Below are 25968 nucleotides of genomic sequence, written 5' to 3'. Positions count from 1 at the left end.
GTGTAGTACCAAGTTCTCTTGGGCTGCCTTTTGCATGACTACACGCACACTGGTCATATTGGCCGTGGGGGAAAATGTCTCACCATAGTCTATCCCCTCTCTCTGGCTATATCCCTTCGCTACAAATCTGGCCTTGTACTGCTCGTGCCCATCACCACCCTCCTTGATAGAGTATACCCACCTACCTCCCACTGTCTTTCTGCCCTCTGGCAATTTGGTCAGGGTAAAGGTCTGGTTCTCCTCTAGTGACTGCATCTCCTCGTCCATTGCCCTCTTCCATTTACCTGCCTGTGGTGATGCCATAGCCTGATTAAAGGTCAGTGGCACACCACACACTGCTCTGTAGCAATAGTCAACACTGGTGAGTGTACTATCATCGTCACCACTATCTTCCTGAGTAGCGTAATCACAAAGATAACTTGGGGGCTTACGCTCTCTAGTGGGGTATCTCCCACTGCTTGGGGCCTGTGGCGTCACCCTGTGGTGCTCCTCGCCATCATCTCCTGGGGACTGTGGACTGTCAGTCTGTACGTCTGTGCTCTGAGCACTGGGGTGTGATGCGTCTGTCTTGTCACTATGCACAATGGGGTCAAGTCCTAAGTCCTGAGTCTGAGTCTCACTGTCACATGTGGTCTTTGTGATAAATTTGACCAGTCTGTGTTTCTGCACTTTCCCCTTGGTGGGGTAGTAAACTAGGTAGGCTGGGCTGCCCTTGTCGTGCCCTACGAAGAGCCCCTTCTCACACCTCGGATCTAGTTTACCCTTGTGTTGTTGTTGGTACGCATAACACTCTGACCCGAATTTGTGCATCTGGGCTAGATCACACTTCTTCCCTGTCAGTGCTGTGTACGGTGTTGTGCCGATGTGCTTGTTAAAGCATCGGTTCCTCGTGTAGGCTGCTTCCTGTACGGCATAATGCCATAGGCTCTTAGGTAAGTTACTGTCAATTAGTTTACACCTAGCCATCTCCATGAGAGTGCGCCCTTCCCTCTCAGCTATCCCGTTCTGGTGTGGGGAGTAAGGGCAGGACGTCTCGTGTCTGATTTTGTTCTTTCTCAGTAGTGTTTTAAACTCTCTGCTGGTAAACTCGGTCCCATTGTCTGACCGGATGCATTTCACACTGCCATAAGGCGCTACGTCTGCCAGGAATTTTTCAGTAGCCTGTACGGCATCACTCTTTGCTTTGAGAAAGTATGTGAAAACTACTCCTGTGCACACATCTGTGAATGATTGCATGTACCTGTAACCATCAATGGAACCATTGGTCACTGGACCAGCTAAATCAGTATTCACCAGCTCAAGTGGTGTTTTCACCTTGTCAGTTGCATTTCTGTTTCTCGTCTGAGTAAACTTCCCCTCTATGCACACATGACATTCTTTCTCAGGCTTACGCTTTGCACCTTTAATGTGCATGCCTACTGTTACATCCTGCAGTTTCAGTATGTCATCATAGTTACAATGTCCCATAATCTCGTGCCAGGTTTGGATATCATGGCTAACATTGCACACATCACTGTCATCACACTCGGTTTGCAAGTAGTACATTCTGTCACACACTTGAATGTTAAACCTTGCACCATCAGGCGCCACAAGAACATTGTTACCTTCCTCGAAGAGTACCTTGGCACCGTGTGCAGTGGCACACTTCACGGAGAAGAGTTCTTGTGGGAATGAAGGAATGTACAGGGCGTTCCTAAGAGTCACTGTACACCTTTGTCCGTCGCCATCGGTGAGACACACCTGTGCGTCTCCTCTGCCTTCCGCCAACCCGAATGTCCGCCTCCCGTTGGCCAGCTCCATGCTGTGGCTCTCCGGCTTGAATGAGCTGTCGAAGGACTTGAACCGGCTTCTGTCGTTCAGCATGTGGGATGTCGCGCCTGTGTCGACGATCAGCCCTTTTCCGTCGATCTGCCGCTACTGCGCTGGCTTGCAGGTGTCCTCGGTCTCTGCCCGGAATGTGAAGTCACCGTCTCTCGCGGGTCCCCGCGCCTCGATCCGTCGTCCACCACTCGCTGCACGACCGCCACTGCTGCCACCGCCGCCTCTGCTGCTGCCACCACCGCTGCTGTTGCTGCCACCGCCTCTGCTGTTGCCACCACCGCTGCTGCTGTTACCGCCTCCGCTACCACCACCGTGATCTTCAGCGCGAGCACACTTGGACCTTTGCGCACGCTCTTTCTTCCTGTAGGCATTGTCGCTGTGGCTTGTGCTTTTGCAGGAACCGCACCAAACTTTCCTTGTGCATTCATCTTTTCGATGTCCCCTTTCTCCGCACCGCCAAGTCAGTTGAAGATCCGCCGTTCTTTTTCTTCAGTGCTGCGCGAGCCTTCAGCACCCTTTCTCCCGCCAACTCGGCTACTGGCTCAGCATCCTCCGACGCCTCGAAGTTTCGCAGCTTCGCCTTGAACTCCGCCAGTTTCATCTCCACTGAACCATGGGTTACCATCAGCGTAAACGGCTTGTAATTTTCTGGAAGTCCCCTCATAATCATTGCCATCATAAGTCCCTCACTCGGTGCCTCGCCTGCACCTCTGAGCGCCGTTATGATCTTCTCAGCCCGGATAATGTACTCAGTTACAGTCTCTGTATCCGCTTTCTTCAGCGAGGTTAATGTAATGTACATCGAAACAATCCGTGGCCTACCTTTGCCAATGTAGTGCTCTCTCAGCACTTGCAGACTCTCACGTCCGTTGTTTTTACAGTCTCTGAAAATCAGTCCCAAACTGACGTTATCCAGCAATGGTGCCAACTCGCAGTAAGCATCAGCATTCAGCGCCTCATCCGTGGCTCGTTCCTCAGCCGTTAGCGGTCCACCAGGCTCCTTCAGAATCGTCTCTTTTAAACCGACCCGGTGCATACAGCACAGCATCCGCTCTTCCCAGAGTTCATATTCTTCGGCCCTACCGTCAAACGTCGGCCACTTTGCCTTTTGGCTCGCCATTCTCCTCAGCTTTAGCTTAGCTCCCCGGTTTTACCGCGCTAAACTAGCTACCACACTTTTAGCTAACTAGCTACCGTGTTCGTCGCCACACTTTCCGTTGTTGCAACTATTGTCGTCGTTACTGGGCCCATAACCTGTTAGCAGGAGTACTACTAACACACAGCAGGAGTCCAACAGTTACAACACAGAAGTAGACCAGGCGATTTTCCTCTTCAGCCTCAGGGCATATTTATTTTATAGAGAACAAATAAACTGCTCTTCCATCAGCAGGACAGACAGAGACTCAGGTAAGAGAACGATCAAGTCCAGAACACCCATACATATAGGGGGTGTGACGTCACCAATCACATTTCACATATCATACCAAATCGACAACACCCCCTTGTGGTGTGGAACAGGTAAGTACAGAATACATCTTATGTCAATCATACATACATATTATGTTAACAAAGAGGTTAAGTATTTACACCTGAAATGGACTCAGTGAAGACATAAGACCTTGGTGATGCTACATTCTGCAGCTCAAATACCGTTGCCATGACAACACATTCAACGCCATGAAATACTATCACATTTTTGAGGGGCAAGAGATGCCTCTATGTCACAATCTCGACACACATCCGGACTGCCACCCCTTAACATCCTGTATGGATTAATGAGATAGGTGTGACTAAACAGCTCAATGGCACCCCCTTGAATATTTCAAAATTGAAGCTTTGCCTTTTCTGTAGACATAGAAGAATGAAATGAAACCAGTAGGTTTATGTATCATCTCTAAATGTACAAAAATGCAATTTGGATTCATGCCCAAAATCCAACAGGAAGTCAGCCATCTTGGATAAACTGCTCAAATATGGCACTTTTTTGGCCATTTAATGAACTGAATAAATGGCTGAATAAGAAAACTGAGGCAGGAGGCTGTTACTGGTTTTGAATTAGTTTTATTGCAGGGCTGAGACTGTGGTAGAATCAATGTTTAAAGTTTAAACAGTCTATAATCTGGATATGAGGTGTACACATGTTAGAGAAAATAAACTGACTTATAACAATATAGCCTTTCATGTATATACCAATCAACAGGGCACTGCAGGGAATTGAACCAGTATAAACCAGGAGTACCATTACCAGTGCCTTTTGCTTTTTGGGAGAACATGAAAGGTAAAGCAAAACCTACATTACAACAGCAAATCATAGAATTTTACTAAATACCAAAATGGCAACTACAATTTCTTCACCAAATGTGGAAAACTACACAACTAGTGCAGTTTTTAATAAATGGTTTAGTGGGCCCAATATTTCTCAATACATGTATGCTGTTGTAATGTAGGAAAAATAAAGTAGAGCATTTTGCACATTCCTACTATAAGAACCCTTGGAAGATCACCAAAGAAACCCACTTTTTCAAAACCTGGATCAATGAGAGGAAACCACGCTAGAACCCCACTATTGTAGAGTGTAATGTATGTTTACAAAGACAGTTTCCTGCTTTACAGCTAATGATTGTAATTAGGACATTAGAAGGAGGTCAGAGCCACCAAAGGGACCTACACAGAACTATTTCTGAATTCTTCACACAACAGCACATTTAAACAGAATATGGAAAAAAAAAGGTGTTGTTATGTCATTTGTGATGGTTGCGCTTCAGTTTACTTTGATGTTTGGGCACCATAACTCTTGTAGGATGTGCCAAAGCAAAGTGTTACATTTCTGATCAGCTGTGTCTTAATTTAAAAAGGGAGGAAAAATGTTTGAACCTTCTTCAAAGCAGAGAAAAAATAAATATCCAAGATATATTATCAGCCTTTTTCTGAACCCATTCCATCACGGAGCAGATCAATCATAAATCCATCTATAACACGCTAATGGTGCAGCCAACCCTGCAGATACACAGCAACTACACAGATACCTCATACCTGGGTTAACCAGTAACCCATGGTTTCATTTCATAGAATACATTAGCAGAGATTCTGTCACCCATAAATTAATTCTCTATGGGACCAGTCTTTCAGAGGTACAACTGGGAACAACTGTGGTGGCTTTTGCCTTAAATATTGCTGACAGGAATGAAACATTACAACATATTGAAATTTCTGAAGAAACCCCCTGGCAAAACGTCTTTAAGTATCTTCAACCAAGTCCACTTGCACTCGATTCAGTCCTCCTTGGATTCTAAACTAATTCAACACCAGTTGGACAGGGAGTTAAAAAAAGAGGCGATGAATGAAACAGTAAATTGCAATGGTACTATTGTCGGTGAAAGAAGTGCCTGAAAGCCATACAAATAAGGAGGTCTCACTTAAGCCAAAAACCTTTTTAATGTATTTTAACTCAATTTTAAAAGATGTAGTACAGTACAGAGTATTTAAATTCTCATACAACCAACTCTGTAATAACAGGACCATCTTGCTGGGTACTTTGAAAGACATGGATGACTCTGTCAAGGCAGCTTTAATGGAAAGAGCAGGATTCACCATTTTTTAAAGAAATGGCTGTGTCCATTGTAACAGGATGTAACAAATTTCAAATCCCATTTTACTCATGTACAATGTCATATTTCAACACATTTTGTCAGTTTCAGGGAATGAATGGATGTAATTTCATATGAAAATGAGCTTTTAAAATGAGAAGTCTTCAGTACTGCCTCCCTGAAGGGAACTGCCTAATGGAATCCCTTCAGGAGCGTGATCACCTCCCCTCCATTTCAGGTAGAGAAAATATATATCAGCTCTATCACACACTATTTATGCATAATGACTTCAGAAAATGCTGAGCTCTGCTTTCCAGTTCCCCCCTGCTTCTTCACATTATATGAGTCCCTTGGGGTACAAGTGATAGATTTTTAATCTCCCTTTCCTTTGGAGCCTTTATAATGTATATAGGGGTTCTAACCCTGAGGTATATTGCACAGTTTATCATTAAACTAATCATTAAAGAATATCATTGTTCAGCAGTTTGAAGGAGGCATATGCCTGGAGCTGTTGTTGATAACAGGGTACGTGTTTTGTCTTCAGGACACATTAGAGAAGCAACTCTTTTGTCAGTTGGAATATCCCATAATGACTCCTCGCCAATCATCAGGGTCAAAAGGCAACAGGAGGCCAAAGATTGAAACCGAGACAAGTTGGAGGGTTATATCATGACGATGGCGCAGACCTTCAAGACAGAGAAAATGGAAGGCTTCTCGTTATGTGTTGCACTGAGTTGTTAGCAGCTTTGAATGAGGTTTAATATAGCATATCTAGTCAATGTTTGTTTATCCAGCAGTACCTACCTGCCTAACTTCCTACTCACAGTACACACAGTTCTTGCCTCCGTGCCATCACACTCAAAGAAACCAAAGTAGAGATTTGCAAGAGACTTCCTCTGCTGTCAAACTGTTTCTAGCACATCAGGTCCCCAGATCATCTCTGCACTCACTTTTGTGAGGTGAAAAAAAAACACACACATACTCCCACTCTTCAACTTTGTCAGTTTCTTTCTTTCTGTGTTGGAAACAACTGTCCCCCTGTCCTTATTTTTGAAAAAAAAGATCTCACATCATATCAGAGCTTACAGTCATGCCTGGTCTTTCTCAGGAAAAAGGTGGTTGTTGAGGGGATGACAGGGATATTGTGATAGATGACTGCGGGCAAACCAGATGCCAAGTCCTTAATAAAAAGCACTCCTGGGGACCATAAAACAAAAGTCAACCAAAGGTTATCGGAACAAAAGAAAACAGTTTTTTCACAACTAGCTCTTGCACTGCCTTGATGTCATTTTGATTTTCATCGACCTCACTTGGTCTGATGCTCATGCTTTAAAAACTGTTCACATATAGAAAACTAAAAGAATATGGCATACTAGATGGATAAATGGATAGCCTCTGGGTTTGACATCATTTATAGGCAATGCAACGGATCTGGGTCTGAATAACTGCTCAAAGAATTATGATGAAGATACAGACGGGATGTGTTTTTGAATACTGTCAAAATTATATGGGAAACAGTCCTTCATCATCATGGTTATATTTTTAGGCATGACCTGAAGCAGAGTGGAGCTCTATGCACTTATGAACTGCTCTGAAGCACTTTGGTAACTGACTTATTGCTTTCATAAAAAGAGCAGTGAAAATAGAAGTCAAGTATTAGATACAATTTGTGTTACTCCAATGGGGAAATTGGGTTACATCAACAGCTACAAAGAAAAGGATACAACAAAGGAAAATGACAGAATGACAATACAGGACATAAAGCTGTTCTATTTTATGACAAATATAACAAAATAGGTTTTGAATAGCCCTTAAACAAGTCTACAGCCAGCTAGCAGCTGTGTGAGGCTGTATTTAGCAGTTCTGTGACTCTGACATTAGCCTTTAGCAGAGCATATCTAATGTTAGCAAGCATGCTCATTATCACAATGTTAGCATGCTAATGTCTTAGTTTAATGTGTTATCATGCTAGCAATCGCCAATTAGCATTAACAACAATGCAGGCTGCTGGTATTTAGTTATAAACCAAAAAATTGAATAATTTAACATTTTGTTTTTTTGAATTAGCTTGTTTTCCCCTCTTTTTAAGTGAATTCAATGTACATTTAATTGGTGGCAATGGTTAGCTCATGTTGACTTAGTGACTTTTATCTTCACTCAGCTTGTTGTTACATTATGTGGCAATATGTTTTAGCATTTCTTTCAGCAAAAGCACAGCTAATGTCAGCCAGCTCACAATAATGATGTTAACGTGCTAATGTCTAAGTTTAACATGTACTAGCTATTGCAAATTAGCATTAACCACAAAGTAGGCTACAGCTGAGACTGGTTGTTTTGCTGGTCATAAACCAAAAGACATTTGACATAGCAATTAGCATTGTTTTCCCTTCTTTAAGTGAATTATTGATAGCAAAAATGGATATGAACCTGAGTGTAAAATGAATGTAACCAAATTTCATAGCAATATAGCCAACAGTTCAATTTCATTCACTGGTTTTTGGTAAATTAAAATAAGACTAGGCTACTGACAAGAAGAAACACATTTTTCCTCATATGCATGAACTACAGCTAGCACATGCTCAACTGTTATAAGCAGTAGCCTATGGTGGCTAAGGTCAGCTAATGTTGACTTAATGATTAATCCCTATGTTATTGTAAGTTACATAGTTTCACTTTTAAACAAAATTATTCAGTTTTAGCAGGTTTTTTTTTTAATCAAGATTCTTGACTCACAATTCACGTATGCTGGGAATATTAACCTAGTTTATGACATCCACTTCTTTTTCTCCTCATCTTTCAATTGAAATATAAAATGCTCGCTCTCATGCTGTGCTGAGAGCTTGTGGTGTTGTAGCACTCAGAGCACAAATTGCTGCCAGATGAAAAGAGATTGCAACTTTTAGCATGGCGGTGCTACATTATACTCCAAACAGGCCCTCAACATTGGCATAGCAACAGCAGCTTCCACCAGTCTGGGCTACCTACATACAGTAGAAGTGTTTGGAGCTCATGTTAAACACGAGGAACCCAATGGACACTGAAGCCAAGTTGTTCTGGCTTGTCGATACGTTTGTCCTGTATTTGTTATGTCTTTGTTGACCCAAGTGGAAAATGCTGAGTGGACAAAGCTGCATTCTCAACCCTAACAACTGACCCAAATAACTGCCTACAAACCCTGGAAAAAAAAGAAAAGCTCATGAGGCGGTGAAGATTCAGTCTGTATTTCTTTCTTGAGAAACTCACTGAATGAATTCTTTCTGATGTCTTTTCTTTTCTTTCTTTCTCCCCTCCCTGCCTGCCAACTGACATACTTTCTTTTAATTCATCAGCAGCATGGCGAGCAATGGAGGGAGCGTGGGAGAGAGTAGGAGGGAGAAGGGAAGGATGGAGAGAGAAAGAAAAAGTCTGTTTCAGCATCAAAAGACTGTCTTGGAGACTGGGGGGAATACATTGACTCTTCGATGTGCTTTTTGATGAGGGCTTTCTGTTTTATGAACTCAATGGTACACAACAGCCTCAGCAATGTATTAGCCTACTTCTCCCTTTAATGTTCACACACTCTGTTTTGCTTGCTCTTTCCGTCATCATTACTCCCTCGCTTGCGTACACCTTCCTCTCTTGTCTCATTATTAAGTCTTTTATTTTGTAAGACATACTTCCTGTCATCAGCTGGCAGGCACAGTCACCCACAAGACAATATTTTCAATACCTTCCAACAAACCTCCAGGAGATAAACTTTTCTTGAAGATAAAGCAACTGCACATCCCTAAATCATTAAACATTTAAAGGGCTATTCCCCAAGTATTCAATACTACAGAGAATAACATGGCCTATTATGTATGACCCAGAAAAAACATCACTCATATCTCAAGTCACATCTGCTCACTGCAGTAATTATTAAGAAAAAATACTCTTTGGAGAGATATAAAAGAGAATACTGACCACTGTTTGTCTTTTTCAGATTTGAAGGTTACGGTCTAACCCATCAGTGGCAACATGTAAATCTGATTAATAGCATGTTTAATTGAACATGATCACTGTGTCACTCTGTTGTCGTCTCTTTGGACGACATCAACAAATGAAAATGAATCAACAAAGCGTGTAATATAACATGTACAAGCATTATAACAGCTGTCTGTCAGGGATGGTTTATATAAGAGTGTTAAACTGGCAAATTACTACTGTCAGGAGGCTACACGATTATCAGCATCAGATAGGATAGCCCATCTGAAAGATTAGTTTAGTTAGTTTCTACTTTTATGTAACTTACAAGCACCATATTGTATTTAACTATGGTTTGTAGTATAGGACTGGCAATTTCTAATGGGTGGATGAATCCGTGGATGGATGGTTTGGAAGACAAACACAAAAGGGTCTAAAAGGTTAAAGTACATACACCACAGGCAACAGTACTTAAATGGAGCAGATCCAGATGTTGTATGCTGCAGTAAAGCAATTAAAACTGACAACCAATGATAAATAGCTTGGGTCTTCTTAATTGTGGAACGCTGTCCAATTAAGAAAATCATCCCCAGAGAAAATGAGGGTGTTGTCAGACGTTATGACAAACGCGTGCTGCATGATGATGACCTTTTTTTTTAGTCTCAGATTAAAAAGTGTCATGATTCAGGCAGCTTCATTTATTCCAAGTAAGTGTCACTTTGAACCAGTTTAAGTTCTTTAACACTAAACTTAATTAGTGCACTTTACCACAGTTTCCTGACTTTCAGACTCGCTCTCAGTCATTACACCAACCTCACGCTGCCAAAAATGACTGTCTTAAAAAGTCATTCAGTCTTATATTGAGCTTTGCCAGATGCTGTGGAATAATTTAAATCTACCCACTAGCTGTAAAACCCTCTTGCGCCAAAATAAGGCAAAATTATAATTTTTTTTGAGACAGAATACAAGATGAAATGACTCTCTGTTACACAGCCAGTTTTTTGGAGTGTGTGTTCAGACATGATCGGCCCATTTTGCCCTCCCCACGACACGAGCACTCCTGTTCCCTGGGCTCATTATGATCAGAACAAAGTGAGCGGTGGCTGCCAGGGAAGAGGCAGAGCGTGGACACAATGGTATCTTTGTTTTAAATGTCGCCATATATCTCCAAAAAGGTTAACAAGTCTGTTTTTTTATCATTGGGTTTTTTTTGTTGTTGTGGTCTCTCTGGGTTAGACAAAGGAACTGCATTAGATTAATTTAACACCATTTTGCACTGTGTCAGCATGTTCTTTTATTGGGTGCAATGATTAAGAGCTAAGAAACTGAAGACAAGACAAGGGTTTGATTTTTATTATAATCAATGTACATCATGGAATTAAAAACAATTCTAACCATCACACCATGAAGCATTTGCATATTTGGATCTCATAAGTGTGAGTGAAAAATAAAATTAGCATTATTTTAAAGGAGAGGTGACAGGATGGTGAGATTTATATATATTTTTTTTTAAAGAAAAGTGGTGCCCCCAAAGAATAAGTTTGTGTTTTCTGCCCTCTGCTGGATGCTTCAAGTACATACCATACACATGCATGCAACACACACGCTCATCAAACATGCCCACACGCTCATCTGCAAACACAGAGTGATTAATGTTCTCCGTTTTCACATCTCTTGCTAATTAGCAGCTGCTTGTAGCTCATATTGACTTTTATTTAAAAGACATTTTTATTGGACCTGTGTCGATAGAGATACGCCATAATTACGCTTTTAATTACTCCATGTTTGTAGTTTGTAGTGTGTAGGGGGCAATTTCACGGACACTGTGAACAGCTCTCGATGTTTGAAACTCAACTCCAATCTTTGAGGTTTATTCGATATTGTTGAATATTTTAACATAAGCTTGCACTGCGTGTATTATATCAATATTGCCTTTTGATTGTTTCACATTATTTTGCTATAGTGGATGAAACTGTGAATTCTTGCTGTATCAAAGTCCTATTCTGGGGATTGTAATTATTTAATGCAATCCATTGAAATATCAGAAAACTATGACGCTTTTATGTTTGACTACTGTGGTGTTTTTCAGAGAGTGATGTACCAACTTGACAATACTTACAGTGTAACTTTTCAGATAAGTACTTGGCTGTAGTACCACTCAACTTCTGAAAGTGATACACTGTCAATTCAAGTAAATACCCAGCTAACAAAGTCATTTGTTATTCTAATACTGCACGCCCACAAAGAGGGTTATATTCACACCAGTTATACAATTAACAACATATGGAAAATGAGGTTTCTATAGCAGTTGAGGCCAGAATATAAGTATGTTTTATAATAATGAAAAATGTTGATGTGATTCTTATCTAAAAGCTCCTGTGTGTCGGTGTACCGCAGTAGTTCTGTTTCCATGCACTGCAACCAGCAAGTTACAAAGATTGCATGACATTAGACCTATCAGGTTCAATCAGACTTTCTTTGGCAAGGATATTTCACAAGTTCTGCATCTTTAATGTCACCTTTCTGCTCTGTGACAAAGACTGAAAGAGGCAGAAAGATAATGGTATATTGCTCAACCTTATTGCTCAGCTCTTTCCACTCAATTGTTTCTGAGGCCAGAGTTGGCCAGAGCTGTATTAGATTCAAACTTCATTAAGAATAGTACTTTAACAAGTGCCACAAAATGAATAGAGAGATGAGAAAGATTTTAATCAAGCACACCTGTGTACAAATGACACTGTTCCAAATGTTAAGTGGAGTCAGCTTTATAAATCTTAGTGGAACTTTTTCAGACATGACAGCAATTGAGGCCATAATTTGAATATGAGTTTATATATAGGGTTTCATTTGAATAAGTAAAATGAGATGAGGTGTTAGCTGAACATTTAAATGACCTGTTGCTACTGAAACAGAAAACAGAAAACAAAGCAGAAAACGGTGTAATCAGTGAAAATGTGGCTAAATTTAAAAAAATATGGCTAAATTGTTGTCTTACATCAAAACTCCCATTACTAATTAATACACAGATTTTGTGCAAGTAAATGATTTACTTTAATACTTTTTCAACAATGTAATTGCTTTCTAGATGAAACGCCTTTAATTTTGCATAGATTTATTAACATTTAGGGCGACTGTTACATTAATTGATAAAAATCTCACTATCTAGGAGCTAAAAAAAAGTGTATATTCGTAAACTGTCAAATCATGCCTGTTTCTTCACTGCCAACATCGCTTACACACAATATTTCATTGTTTAGACTGAATTCTCATCCTCTTTTTGTATGAACAGCCTTTGAGAAAACAGATTACACAGCCTTCCTTTAATGCAATTTCCCTCACGTGCAATTTCACATGAAAATATTCTGCAGATAGACAATTAAATTTCAGCTTGTATCCTTGCAAAACTAACAAATGTCTCCTCCGGTAATACATGTTTCCATCAGCCAATCACAAAACTCTCACCTCCAGTCAAATAGCGGCACTTTCACAGCTTAAGAATGAGTCAACCTGGCTGAAAAGCTGAAGCATCTCACCCAAACACCCACCGTTTCTTTATATAACACCTTTTTTTTTTTAATAGCAGCTATTTACCTTGAAATGATGTTGCCAAGTAACAACATCCTGATTGTGTGTGGGGGTGTAGGTGTATGTGAGTGGGTGGTGGTGTGCTCAGAGGTGTGTGTGTGTGTGTGTGTATGTATGTGTGTGTTTGTGAGTGATGGATGTTCTTAAGTGCCATTACGGGCTTTAAAAGAGGCACTTCCAGTCCTCTGTCCTCTCATACAGGTCTGCAGCTCAGCAAGGTGCAGGTGAGAGGCCATATATCACTATTACACATGAATCTGTAATGCTGCTAATGCCCGCGGCCTTGCAAAGGGCAAAACACTTCATGATGCAGTGATGCAGATTATTGCAACAACAAGAGTGATGCTTTTCTATTCTTTTCTTTTCTTTTGCACCTCATGGCTTTCTCTCCTCCCTTCTCCCCTCTCAGTGTGAGCTGCTTAACTGATACATGTACTACAGTAATCCCTTTTTAGCGAACGGGATTAATATTTAATTCAAGAAGAGCCTTTTATCAATACTTTGTCATGCATTCATTGTTCACTCTGTTTAGGGGTGGCTTTATCCAGCTCTTTTTTTTCTTGCAAATTGAAGGAATGGTTAGTGTATTAACGAGATAGATTCTGCAGATAGGAGCACTGTGGAGTTCTTTCAAATCCATCCAAGAAGTATTTAGTAGTGAATTTAGGTTTTTACAGGTCACACAGGCGTCTAAAAAACTCATCCAATCCCTTTTAAAGTATGGTTTCCTGTGCTTGTATTCATAAAAAGAGCCTATTATGCACTGATCCACTGCAATGCTGATCCAGGATTAGCCCAAAGGCAGAAACACATGACAGAGTAAACTTCAGAATGAGGGAAAGACACAAACCTGCATCACTCAGCTGATGTGAGAAGAACTTGCACAAAGTGTAATGTAAAAAAAATAATGACCAAATACATACATGGTGTATAATGCATATTGTCTGCAGTGTGTACAGTATAAGCAGTGATAAAACAAAATCCTCAGTGTGTGCTTCAACTTTGCTAAAACTTTCTCCCAGCCTGTTGCTTAAGTACATGAATGCTTTGGCACTTAGAAACAAACACACACAAGAAAACTCAAATCACAGCCAAGTGAAAAGCATGAAGTCCATCTGCAGGAGAGGTGTATGTGTTTTTTTAAGAGTGCAGGAGGTTCATGACCTGCTTTTTTCTGTATTAGTACTGTATTACACATGCAAAATGACAGAACTCTTGGTAGTTAAAGGAGGTATCGCCATGGGCATTAATGCGATGTTTCCCCTAAGTTAAGTTAATTAAAGTGAGCAAATACACAGCTACATTTGAACTTGTACACTGTAGAGTTAAACTGTAGTTCAATGGAAACATATTGGTGTAGCCTAAAAGCAGGGGTTAATTTGAGGTGCCCGATCTTAATTTTGGCCTCCCTGTGTTCCGGTACTTATTTGGGCAGATCCGGTACCACGCATTAAAAAACAAAAAAACAAAAACATATATAAAAATGTTTAAAAAAAAATAATAATATGGATATATTAATTTACAGAACAAATCCCAAGAATTTCATGTTGGTTGTTAAGATTTAACGTCATTTGAAAGAGTCGGAGATCTGTTGACGAAGCTGGGCCAACAAACCACGCCCCTGACACAGAAAAAAAGTTTGAAATTCGCCGCACCTGAGCTAAGGAGCAAGCAGAGAGGAAAAAACGGTTACCATTTCAACGCAAACATGTCAAAAAGATAGTTAAATTTACTATCTTTTTTCAAAAAGAAGGAAGAGTTGCATGACACTTCAAAACGAGCCAGAAAAGCCTCCACAAGCGGCGACGAGGGCAGCTGCAGCGGTCATGTTGACGGTCAAAACCGGCTGCAGCAGGAGGCTAGCACCGCAACAGTTAGCCGGGTTCACCGACAGCTAGCCAAGTCGGGGCAGGAGGCTAGCACCGTGGCAGCAGCTCGCCAGGTTCACCGCCAGAGCAGGAGCCAGCTGCAGCGCTAGCAGTCAGCCAGGTGGACCACCAACAGCCGGAGCAACAGGCGGGTACCCTGGCATCAGCTAGCCCGGTACAACAACCGGAGCAAGAGGCGGGAACCGCGACATCAGCTGTCTTACAGCAGGAAGATTCAGAAGGAGAGGAGAGCGCATTGAGCGGAGAGGAGTGTGGGACGTCCAGCGACAGGTCAGGGATGGGATGCACAACTGTTTGGCAGTAAAACCCGAAAAAAGAGGAGGAGGAGAATCCGGACATGCTCGTGATGTGGGGTGTTTTGGGCAACTAAATATAGTGAGTATACTGTGAGTATACTATTAATAGGCCGCTGTGCCAATCTTTGAATAATAATAATGGAAGATATGTGTGATTTATTAAAGCTCTCTTTTTTTTTTAAAAACGTTAGACCTGTTGAGATATTAATTGCTGACTGTATACTGTAAGTCCCACCTGTGGTGATGTGGGCATTTGCCTGTGCTGTGCGGAGTATAGCCTAAAATAATAGTAAATTATTGTCATAACATTTATACCATGGATATAATTTGAAATTGAGGCTTGTAAGTCCTTGACTTAAATCATTTTGTTTAAGTGGGCATTTTCATGTTTTCAGCACGTTATCTGTATACGTTCAGGGACCTGTGCCCGTCTCGTCATCCCTGAGCTGTCATATGTACTTTGCGTTCCGGCACCTTATGATTTACAAATTAAGCACTGCCTAAAAGTAATTTTGTCTCTAAATAATGTTGCATAGAAAGTTCATTCATGTTCAAGAGCATGAATAAAAGCTGATATGAATGTTTGGGTTTTTTTTATCAGAGGAGACAAAACAATCACTACTGAATGTCCCTTTCCCCCCCTGGAGCTTTAAACTGTATCACATGGCCTTCAGTTTACATAGTTGTTATGTAGATGGTTCCAACTTGCGCTCAGTAGCTTTTATTATTTTATCCAAAGCACTTCTCATCCATGTTTTTATTCACTATTAAGTTGTCAGTGATGACCCACTGACATAAAGTTGAGATGAATATTTTTGCACCATGGACTAGAATTACTCAGTTAAATACAGTGAAATATATTCAATTAGTCAAATTAGAGCTCTCAAAATCATCAGTGAAGCTAACAACTACATTAAACATGTAATATAGTCTACAGAGTGCAGATATGTGTCCAAAGGGCATTTGTCTTTTACTCAAGGCCATTTTTTCTCTGTGAGTTGGAAAGCTTGCAAAACATGCTGCCAAACTCTTCTCCTTGGCCTATTTCTGTTGTAACCTTTAATAATTAATAATTAAAGACAAATGACTGCTTTACAGTGTAATTTGCTTTCAGTAATTATGGGATTATTTACGTTTTAGGTTATGTGTCTGTGGAAAAGTGGGACACTGAAACATTCTTTATAAGATTTCACACATTGTAAGTGGGCTTTGGCGCGACTCAGTGGTTTATTTATTCACCATTTTGTTTTGCATGTGCGTCATCACGTTAAACAGAATCCGTGGAAATCCGTGTTCAATCCTACCGTCAAATTAGTCAGACTAAGACAAGAAATAAGGAGTTCTGCTTTCAAAATAAAACATTAAAACGCATCAGAGATATTTTTTAGCAGAATATTAAACAACCAAAAGGATCTTTAGAGTTTATATTCCAGTGTACATACATTTTGTTTAATGTGCATGAACACATGAAAAAGAACAGAGACAGATCCTTAAAGCTGCAGTTGGTAACTTTGAGGAGAGAGAGGATTTAGCATCAAATTTGAAGAAGTACAACTTTCAGATCCCTCCCCCTCCCTCTCCGCTGCACACCTGCCCTTCCTCCAAAGTCCCTCCCCCAGAGGAGGCTGACGTGCACGCGACCATGGATGTACACGCGATCGGTAATACATGAACTACACTCCACACAGTTAGATATAAAAGGCTTTACAGTGACTTTCACATAGCCATACCTTACTTAGAAACTCTGAGATATGAGCTTGACCGAGCTGAGGAGGAAGGGGGAGGGGGCTGTGTGCGTGAGCAGTGATTGGCAGCTGTCAGACCCTCCATCAGACACAATCTTGGCTCTGATTGGGTCTTTTTGTCCGGTCGCGGTGGATTCTGGCAATTTGCAGTAGGAGCAGTAGGTGTGACAGTCTGAGAAAATATGACAAAATTTTACTTTTATAAGGCTTACCGACTGCAGCTTTAAATAAAGCAGCTCAAAACAGCACAATAACCCAATATAAAGTTTTTCTGCAGTATGATGCTTACACTTTAAACACACGCCAAGAGTAAATTATTCAAGTATTGTACTTACATAACTTTCATTTGCTACACTGCATTTTAAAGGGAACATTCGCTTTGCAATTATTTTTATTTTACATAGCCTACATAGCATTAAATGTAACATTAACCTAGAGTTAATGTTACATTAACTCTAGGTTAATTATTGTTAGGTAAAACTAACAATATTGATATGAAGTAAAAAAGTAAATTATAAGTACATTTTTGAAGGTAGACTAACAAATGTATTTTTTGAATATAGTTTGGAAATGCTATTTTCATTAAGTCCACAAACAGTATGAAAGTGCCTATGACTTTGGTTAATCTCAGTCCTATTGTTATCGTCATCATCATTATTATTATTATTATCATCATCATTATTAGTACTAGTATTATTATTCCCAGCAATGATTAAACACATTAAGAAATGTATTTTATTTTATTGGAACCAAGTGGCCGGAAGTAGCACGCTGTAAGCAGCTTGACTGTGTTGCTCACATGGTTGCTCAACGTTTCACTAACATCGGTGTTTTTCTAAGCGAGAGCACAGAGGAGTGCAGCCATTTCTTTCATCGCACCGCCTCCTGCTTTCAGCATTGTTTTGGGAGGATTCTCTCTTCGTCCCTCACACAAACTTTGGGAACAAACGAAGTTATATTTTCCTCCTTTTTTCTCGGCTGGCTTTGTCGCCAGCTGAATCTTCGTCGGGATGGACCCAGCAAGCCGATACCAAGTGGTGAGTTTGACAGATGCGATCAAAACAGCCGTCTGATAGCTCGGCCTGCCTGTCACAGGAAATTAGGCCTTACTTCAATATATCACTAATTTAGCAGCACTTCTATTACGTAGTTATAACGGTTAAACTTATTTATAATTTCCTGTAAAACATAAAGAAAGATATTTCATAGTTTGGCTTCATTTTCCGACGCGAATTGTTTTGTTTTGAGCCTTTCGCTAAGCACTTCCGCATCGGCTAGGCTAACATTAGCCAGCCAAGAGAAGTCTCGTAGGCCTTGAAAGTTAGCTTCCTATTTAACTGTGTTGCGCTTGTGAATTACCGACTGTTATTTATATTCAGTATATGTTAACTTACATGGGCGTTGACAAGCGTACTTCTGTATTAATGTTAGCACGAGTATGTGTTATTATTGTTGTTTGGTAGTTAGTTAAGCTAATGTTAAGCTAAAGTTGCATTTAGGGAGTAATGAGTAAAATTATAACATCAGACGAAAAACTCAAAACAAAGGGCTAGTGAGATGTTAGGGGACTTTAATAACAAACTTACTCATAACTTAATAACTAAATGCATGGCAGTATTTGTTATTTAAAAATCACTCATTCTTCAGAATTGGGCTAAACCTTATTTTATTTATGTAATTCTTAGCTATTAAACCTTTTAAATCCGTATCAGACCAACCTCTTAGTGATTGAACAGCACTCTTTTTCATCCTGTTAACTCCACTAGGCACACACATAGTATTATAATATAAAACATTGAGGAAATATTTAATGTTTTTTTGTTGTGAACACATGAACACAACAGGAAAACTGTGCCTGACGAAGGTGGCTTCATATTAAACTCAAAAAGTTATGGCTCTAACATTCATGGATTCTCAGTCCTAGTCAACAGCACTGTAGAAGTTGATGCTGTGGCCACATTGGAGATAATGTCTGCTTTGTGCTCAGATGCCTGTGGTTCTGGTTGCACGAGTGATAATCCCACAGGAATCACTATGAGCCAAAGCAAAGTTTTCCTTCTACTCTTTTCGGCCTTGAAGAAATCATCAGTGGTTTATTATGTGAAGCTATATTCACACACTGCTGCGCTTCTGGATGATTGGGGGGTTTTCAAGGATTATTTAGTCATCACGCAATTCAACACAGGTCAGGTCAAACTGATTAAGCCGTTGCGGTTTGTCGTCAGCCCCGTCATCATCCCTCTCACCCTCGAATTAGGTTAGTAACACTTTTATCATCTGGTACCCGCTCACGTCAGCTTCCCGTGTTAACACCAGAGTTGCCTAAGTCAAGTCATGATTCTCAATTTAAGTGTTTGAAGCTGCTCAAATTAAATGGTAGGGGGAAAAATGTACCACAATCACTGTCACACCCTTTTCATTCCTCCTCCATCTGTCACTTTTCTCCTCTAAATAATACTCTACAAGGATCCAAGCAGGCCTGTACGAGTTTTGGGTGTATTTGACCACAAATACACACACATGAGGAGGCTTGTGGTTATGTTGTTAAAGATCTTATGTAATCCCTTGTGTGCTATGTGGGTGCGCTCTGCTTTTTTGTCCTTGATTTTCAGCCAGCCACTCATTCACTCGCCGCCGCCGCCGCCTTGCACATGTACCCCGCGCTGCCAGTGGTGCTTTGAATTCCCAGGATTTTGGAGCACCGCTGCGGTTAAATTGAGCTGTCCTGCTATTAGTCACCTGTGACTTCTTAGTTATCAGTTTTGATGCTATTTCAAAAGGGTGTTTCCCTAGTTGCTGCAGTTGCAACACACGCAGCAAGAAACTTACCATTACTTCATGGAAAATGTTACAATAACTGAATTTCCCTTTTATAAAGATAGCAACGCTGATTATCAGAATTCTGCAATATTAAAGTTCAAAACCAGAACACAGCGTTTTTATTCTTATCTTGCAGACTGCCACTTGCCATCTTCCCTTTGATCTCAGGTTGCAGACTTCGAGGTCATTCAGAAATGTGTTTTTGACGGCTGCGAACAAGCTCAACTTGCTCTGCCACATCTTTCAGAGGCCTCAGAGGTTAATCTTAGTCTCCATCTGACTGCCTGTGGGTTGTTGTGTATTACGGGTGGTTGTCAGGAGAGAATTGAGCAAATTCCACTGAACCATATTTTAACCTCAAGTCATAGCAATAAAAGAACAAAGATCAATGGTTAGTATAATTAGTGTCATTATTGCACGTTGAATTGCCAAAAATAGAGACACTTCTTTCTGTTAAACCAATAGAGATGTTGTGTTGTCATTGTGTCCTTTAGCAGAAAAGGTGACTTATTTCCTATTGAGTCATTATTCTGTGAGCTCTAAGTATTTAAACTCAGCAAGACTTCTTCTCTAAAGTAGGTTAATTGAATATTAGACAGACAGCATTGCAGGATAGACAATGTCAAACATGCTGCAATGACTTCTATCAGCTTTAACCCTTCTTTGAAATGTCAGGAAGGTATGAACGAATGGACCCCGGAGCTCAAGGGCACTTCGATGGAAGTCGAAGTCCCGCCTGAAATTTCCCGCCAGCCCCACTCTGTAATTTCAGAAGGCTCGGTTAAGAATGAACATACTTAAGCCTGTAAATGACTGTGTCAGCTGTAGCCGGCCACGGGGAAGGGGTGCTTATTAACTGATTACATGTGTATCACTTTTCCAGAGACCTTCCTCTGTTGACATACTTGATGTGGTTTCCTGTCTCCGTGACCGAAGTCTCAAACATTCTGCTGAGGGCAAACAGAGCTGACACTACCAGTAGTTTAACAGCAGTTAAATGCATGAATCTCCTCTTGCTGATTCTTATAAATATGTTTCATTAAAAACACTCTGAATTCTGTTAAGCTTGAAAATGTTACAATTCAACTTCAAAATAAGAGAATCAATATTCTGTAGCCCTGTTTTGTGCTGACAAACAAACAGATTGTGCAAAGTTCATAGTGTTACATAATAACTTGATGATGGTGCTGATGTCAGGAAAGTGCTGACCATGTGCCACTGTAAAACACTCATAGTCAATACTTCTCAACCTTAGAAAGCGAACCATTCCGCCTACAAGAAAATACTCAATTCATGCCAGTTTGATAAATTTGGAACGAGTGCGAGTGTTCTCCCTCGAGCAAGATCTGCTGATCCGCTCCTGCCGATTGCTTTAACCCTGTCGTCTCCTCTTCCAGCTGCACAATGAGGACGACTCCTCAGAGGCCTCCACCAGTGTTGAGCAGCCGTGCACCTCTGCCACAGCCCAGGCCAGCACGTCCCAAGATCAGAGCCAGAGCCAGGCCAGCGCTGCACCCGTTGCCTCCACGTCAGGAGAGGCTTCAGGATCAAGGACTCAGGGGGAGGCGGAGGCGCCTCCTCCTCCGTACGCCTCCATCGACCTGGGAGCGACCGCTGCTGCACCAGGTCTGTATAAAAGCTTATGTTTATGTTCAGTCTAAGCAGCAACTTTATTTTTTCCAAAGTGTGGTTTCATGGTTCCAAAAATGGTAGCAGGATTTCATGTCGTGGCAGTTTTTTTTTTTTTTTTGCGGATGATCCCTCATTATGAGTCACCGCTCATTTCCATGACTGCACCACCACATTACTGGCAGTTCACGTAGCTCTACCAAGCTACAGACACATGTGCACGCGGCTCCCTCGCTATTCAAATTGTAACCGAGTCTTCCTCCCGCAGAGACCAGTTACCGAGGAGACTTCCCGGTGCCTCCGCCCTACAGCGTCGCCACCTCACTGCCCACGTACGATGAAGCAGAAAAGGCCAAAGCGGCCGCCATGGCAACATCTACTGTGGAGGTGATGCCACGGGTAAGGCACATCTGTCTTAAATGCTGTATCCAAGTTTGGCTTGATAATATATAGTAGTTGTATTTTTTTATTATTTCAGTGAGAAAACACCAGCCTCATTTGCTGAATGCTTTTATTTTGGAATATTTTCTCTCTTTGTTTATATGTGAAATTTGTGTTGCAATGCCAGATAATTCATTAGCTGTCAAACCAGTTTTGCAGCTCATCTGTTTATTTTGTGAAGAAAGTGTGTTGTAGTTACGCGTGTGTAATGTTTACATTTTTTTTCTTGTTAGGATGACGAATTCCCTCCCAGAGATGATTTCAGTGATGCAGATCAGCTGCGAGTTGGGAACGATGGAATCTTCATGTTGGCCTTTTTCAGTACGTAATACTCAGAACACACACACAACAATATGAACATATAAATAATCATTTCCTAATATGTCAGTCTTTAATAAGTGAAGTTAACAAATGGAATTTAATATCAATATCAACACTCTTAAACTCATCAAATCCAACATAAATTTCCCTGTGATCAGTGTTGTCATGAATTTATAAGAACTGGCCTTTTTATTGAGTTATTTTTGTAATTAATAATATTTTATTAAATGGTCATGACACAAGACACAATGAAACTTAATTGTAATATTAAGTTTATTTACAAACAGTGCAACTGTATCTTGCAGTCAACAATTATTACACAGTAATTAAATGACACATGCACATTTAACCTTTCCATACTGTTCATATAATGACTCATAAGTAGTCTCTACACCAATTCTCATTCATAAATTCCCCATCAGTCATTAATAAATGTTTGATGAGTCAAATGCATATATAAAAATGTTTTTTACAACTCTCAGGTCAAATTTTTTACCTGAACACTTTATAGGGGTTAAGGTCTGGATTGATAACATCCATCTTCTTTCTCCATCTAGTGGCCTTCCTGTTCAACTGGATCGGGTTCTGTTTGTCCTTCTGTCTGACCAATACCATCGCAGGACGGTACGGAGCCATCTGTGGCTTTGGACTGTCCCTAATCAAGTGGATCCTCATCGTCAGGGTATTTTTGCTGTTATGAATTTTCATCAGCACTTTCTGGCCCAGTTCATTACTAGTTTTATGGCATTTGAGAATGTAAAAAGTATTCTTAAAGTGCGTAATGTAATGTCTTTCTTTCTGTGTCCAGTTCTCTGACTACTTCACCGGCTACTTTAATGGTCAATACTGGCTCTGGTGGATCTTCCTGTTGCTTGGTGAGTACACGATCAACGCTGTTTTTGCCAACTCTCTGTTCATCTGTGCACACATGCAGAGATAAATAACTTGCCCTCTCCCCACCCACAGGTCTCCTGCTCTTCTTCAGGGGTTTCGTCAACTATCTAAAAGTCCGCAACATGTCAGAAAACATGGCCACCTCTCATAGAACACGCCTCTTCTTCCTGTATTAAAACATATAAAAGGTAAGGTCAAATCAGTGCTGAAAAAAATCTGAAACAGAATCAAGATGCTTTTGCAAACTTTTTTAAAAATCTTCCAGGTTTCCACACCATCACCATTCCTTTCCAATGTGAAGTTCCTTCCCTCCCCCACCCCACCCCCCTCCCCTCGAATGACCTGAGAGAGACCTTTGCAGTGAAGAGAGGAGACGTGGGGGGAAGGAACGAAGGAAAGAAGTAAGGGGAGAAAGCGTCACAAGTCTCATTGCATAACATAACTCGAGTCTCTACTACCGAAACCTCTGCCCCCCTCCCAGAAAACAAGCCTCTGATGATCAGACTGACTTTTGTTTTTTCATTTTCCTTTGATTCAAAAAGATCTTCACACAATCTGCTCTCTGGTAGAAGATGATCTCTGTTGAGATACATGACTTCAGTCGCATTTACACATTAAATGAAAGCACAATGAAATCATTTCCTCCAGGAACAATACCAATAATAATTTTAAAAATCAGCAATTTATAAGTAAACTACTCATTTTCTATGACGTTGCTCGCCCTGTGTAATGTAAAAAAAATGATGACAGCAGTTTTATTAGTGAATGAGAACACCTCCGTCTGCATTTGGTATATAAAAATAGAAAGCGTGTAGGAAGTGGAAATCTATTCTGAGCGTTTGATATTTAAACCTCCTCTCTGACTTTCGCGCAACAAAAAATCATGGGAGGATAGATCTCCAGCTTCATTCAAGGTGTTTTGAACAAGTCTTACTTCAACCACGATGTAACTTTTTTTTTTTAACCTTCATTAACACGTGGCTCAGCCTAATAAATGAACACCGCTGTTGTTGTGACAGTTTAACAGTGTGTGCCTCACTCTTAAAAAAAACCCTGAAAATGAGAAGCAGAAACAGGAGTTTACATATCATATCTACTCAAATTTTGCCACTGAACAAATACATCAAGAAGTTAATCATTTTAGATGCAGTAAAATGGTCAGCCAATGAGAGAGGGTGATTAAAAAAAATACAGGATACATGCAGAAACTGCTTCCCAGAAATAGCTTTTTTCCTTCATTCCTTGCCTTTTAAAGTTAAATTTCATCCTGACCTAATATGCAGTCGCAATTTTTATCCATGTATCCATTTACCAGCACTACTCTCTCAGTTTGAATCAAAGAAAAATGAAAAGAATGTCTCCCAACTCGGCTCCATTAAAAAAAAAACAAAAGTGAAATAATTTGTTCCGACCATATTTGACAGCACGTGCACATTTCTGGAGGTCACCTCATCAAGCTGTAAAACATGATATATGATTTTCTTCTTTCTCCACACTCATTGCCAAATATATCTGGCAAAAAGAAAACCAGTATATGTAAGGGTACTGCAGCTAATCAGCGGAGCCTCCTTAGGACGAAAACAGTGTTTTTCGGACACACATACACACACACACACACTCACAGTGGCTGCTCCGGTAGGGTCAGCGGGAATTATGTGGCCCAAAGGCAGGAACTGTTGTCAGCCTCATCTCCTGCTTCGGTGCTGTGGAAGTGGAGCAAAGCATTTTTTTAACATACTGTGCAGTAACTGTTACGTGCCAGGCGTGAGTTCAACTCTTTAGTCTTATGCAATTTTAGTTAACTTGTAATTACAATAAATGTGGCTGTAAAGTCCTGTAATAATGACATAGATGTAGTCGGATAGGTTTGTTTCTTTTTTAGAGATTGAGATATCAGGTTCGGTCCAGAGGGAAGAGGTTGTACATTTATTTTTGGATGAAGCTGAGGATTCACAAATGCAAGTACGGTACACACTTGCCAATAAAAAGTCTTTAAATTACCAGTGAATACAAAAAAAAAAAGGTAACTGCAGTCTATTTTAGCAATACAATACAATTATAATGTGACTGGTTGTGCATGTTCTGCATGATTCTAGAGAAAGCCAACACGCGGATCTTTCTTTCTGGGATTTTACGGTTAGATTAGAATTGAATCAACTTCCTTGTTTCTTTTGGTGGAAGCTTTCGTTTGCCGGAGGTGTAATGTACGTAGCGCTGCCACAGAGAGGATGAACACGTTTTGTGGCGTAACAAACTCAAGAACAATATCAGCAGATGTTGTTGAAGTAGGTTAAATGAATATTACACGGCTACAGAATCGGAGCCCGACTGGACAAAGAAAAACGTGCGCTTTTTTTTGTTTTATTCGATCATTTTTCTCATCCAGAAAATGAAAAAAAATGTATATACCAGCTTATGCCAATTCATAATATTTGCACTTTGAACTTTCTGTACAGTATGATTTGTGAATCTGCTTAACTTGATGTGGTGGGTAGAGAGAAAAAAAAGAGAAGAAAAAACAACATTATTTTAGCCATCCAAGTTTTTCAACTGGAATTCTTAAATCATCCCAAATGGATAATTTGCCTTTTTTGCACTTTTTACTTTACAAAATTGATAATATTGTTATTGTGTGTCTTCTTTCATTGCGTTTAGCCTAAACTGTGACAGCTTAAGTATTGCCAAACTCTTCTTTTTTTTCTTTGTTTTTTGGACTGTGGTCATATCCCACTTTAAAGCCTCTTTCAGCAATATCAAGATCTCATGATAAATTAAAGCTCTGCTGCATGATTTATCCACCTGAATGAGTGGGGTAATTATCAGGATTAAACAACAAATACATTTATTTGTTTGTACATAAATGAAGAAGGAAAAAAAAACTGATGGCAGCAAAAAATAAACTATTTTTGTCCAAGATAATCCTTTTAACATCCTCTTGAACTGTTATGCATTTATTGTAACTGGAATTCAATTGACAAATGATGTCTTGCAAAAAAAT

The 25968-nt window shown here is 40.3% G+C and overlaps 1 protein-coding gene across 1 annotated transcript; it reads left to right on the top strand.

The window, feature by feature from the left end:
• Positions 1-17718: 17718 nt before the first annotated feature.
• On the top strand, positions 17719-25479 carry ndfip2 (Nedd4 family interacting protein 2). The gene is made up of 8 exons (XM_053314768.1): positions 17719-17902; positions 21083-21311; positions 21583-21713; positions 21989-22076; positions 22634-22758; positions 22885-22951; positions 23043-23158; positions 23236-25479. Exons 1-7 carry the CDS (start codon positions 17876-17878, stop codon positions 23144-23146), a joined length of 771 nt encoding a protein of 256 aa, XP_053170743.1. The 5' UTR covers positions 17719-17875; the 3' UTR covers positions 23147-23158; positions 23236-25479.
• The last annotated feature ends 489 nt before the right edge of the window (positions 25480-25968 follow it).

This window comes from Scomber japonicus, chromosome 24 (genome assembly GCF_027409825.1).
Source record: "Scomber japonicus isolate fScoJap1 chromosome 24, fScoJap1.pri, whole genome shotgun sequence".
Lineage (NCBI taxonomy): Eukaryota > Metazoa > Chordata > Actinopteri > Scombriformes > Scombridae > Scomber > Scomber japonicus.
This window is presented reverse-complemented; position numbering and strand designations above follow the sequence as displayed.